This window comes from Amphimedon queenslandica, unplaced genomic scaffold (assembly GCF_000090795.2).
Source record: "Amphimedon queenslandica unplaced genomic scaffold, v1.1 AMPQUscaffold_1061_Cont26923, whole genome shotgun sequence".
Classification (NCBI taxonomy): domain Eukaryota; kingdom Metazoa; phylum Porifera; class Demospongiae; order Haplosclerida; family Niphatidae; genus Amphimedon; species Amphimedon queenslandica.
Window position 1 is genome coordinate 1 of NW_003558590.1, and position 1,102 is coordinate 1,102.

Below are 1,102 nucleotides of genomic sequence, written 5' to 3' on the forward strand. Positions count from 1 at the left end.
CATATGAACATGTACATGTATTGTTAATGATTAGGAGCTGTCCAGTTAATGCATGCACTCAATATGAACCAAGGACATTCAGTGAAGAGGAACAAGAGAGAGTTTGGAAGAGTGAAGAGATGCAGGAATTCATGAAGAATGTAACACCAAGGTACATGTACATGTACATGTATATTATGTATCCGGTAAAAGTATAAATTTAATGAGCTATACATTGTACATGTATATGGTCTATCCTTTTAATTTTTATTTTCTTATTTTATAGAATGGAATTGTGTTTGCAGCAGAATGAGATTATGGATATATTCCCTGATGACTATCTCCTACTGTCCAATGATGATGGGATTGTTGCTAACACAACTGACACTAATCTTAAGGTTTCATTAGAAAATATATCAAACTGCTCTACATGTACATGTACTTGTGCTTACGTTATAGGAGTATCAGTCATTCACTGACCTCAAGTTCAGTAAAGATAAAGTTGTGACTTGTATTGACTGGCATCCAACAATCAAAGGTCTGACATACCTACACTGTACATGTACATGTATGAATGATAAATTTACAATAATCAGTTTCGTATTGAATATGCATTCACTGGTATATATGTTACTTTATGAACAATGTACAATGTAGAAAGTTTGACCTGATTTGAGCTGAAATTTTAAAAGTTATAAATGACAATTTCAAAAAATATGCCAATATTGATAAAATTCCCTGTACTATAGCCCATGGTTTTTTTGAAAAATTGGCTCCGAAATTACCCCCAATTTTTATTACATTTTCTGATACATATTGATGTACTTATGCTATGTAGAAAGTTTGAGCAAATTCCGACTTCAATTTTTCAAGTTATGACCATTTAAAAAATCCAATTTTCTGAAAAATCCCCTGTACTATAGCCCATGGTTTTTCCGAAAAATTGGCTCCAAAATCACCCCCAATTTTTAATACATTTTTTGATACATATTAATGTACTTATGCTATGTAGAAAGTTTGAGCAGATTCCGACTTCAATTTTTTGAGTTATGACCATTTTTCTAAAACTTCAAATTTCTAAAAAATCCCCTGTACTATAGCCCATGGTTTTTTTGAAAAATCG

General features: G+C 31.7%; 1 protein-coding gene across 1 annotated transcript; it reads left to right on the plus strand.

Moving 5' to 3' along the window:
* Positions 1–15: 15 nt before the first annotated feature.
* LOC109593530 (WD repeat-containing protein 63-like) lies at positions 16–535 on the plus strand (the record flags this gene model as incomplete). The annotated part of the gene is made up of 3 exons (XM_020008571.1): positions 16–151; positions 266–377; positions 439–535. Coding segments are annotated over exons 1-3 (334 nt in total), but the record flags the coding sequence as incomplete, so codon positions are not given.
* Between the last annotated feature and the right edge of the window lie 567 nt (positions 536–1,102).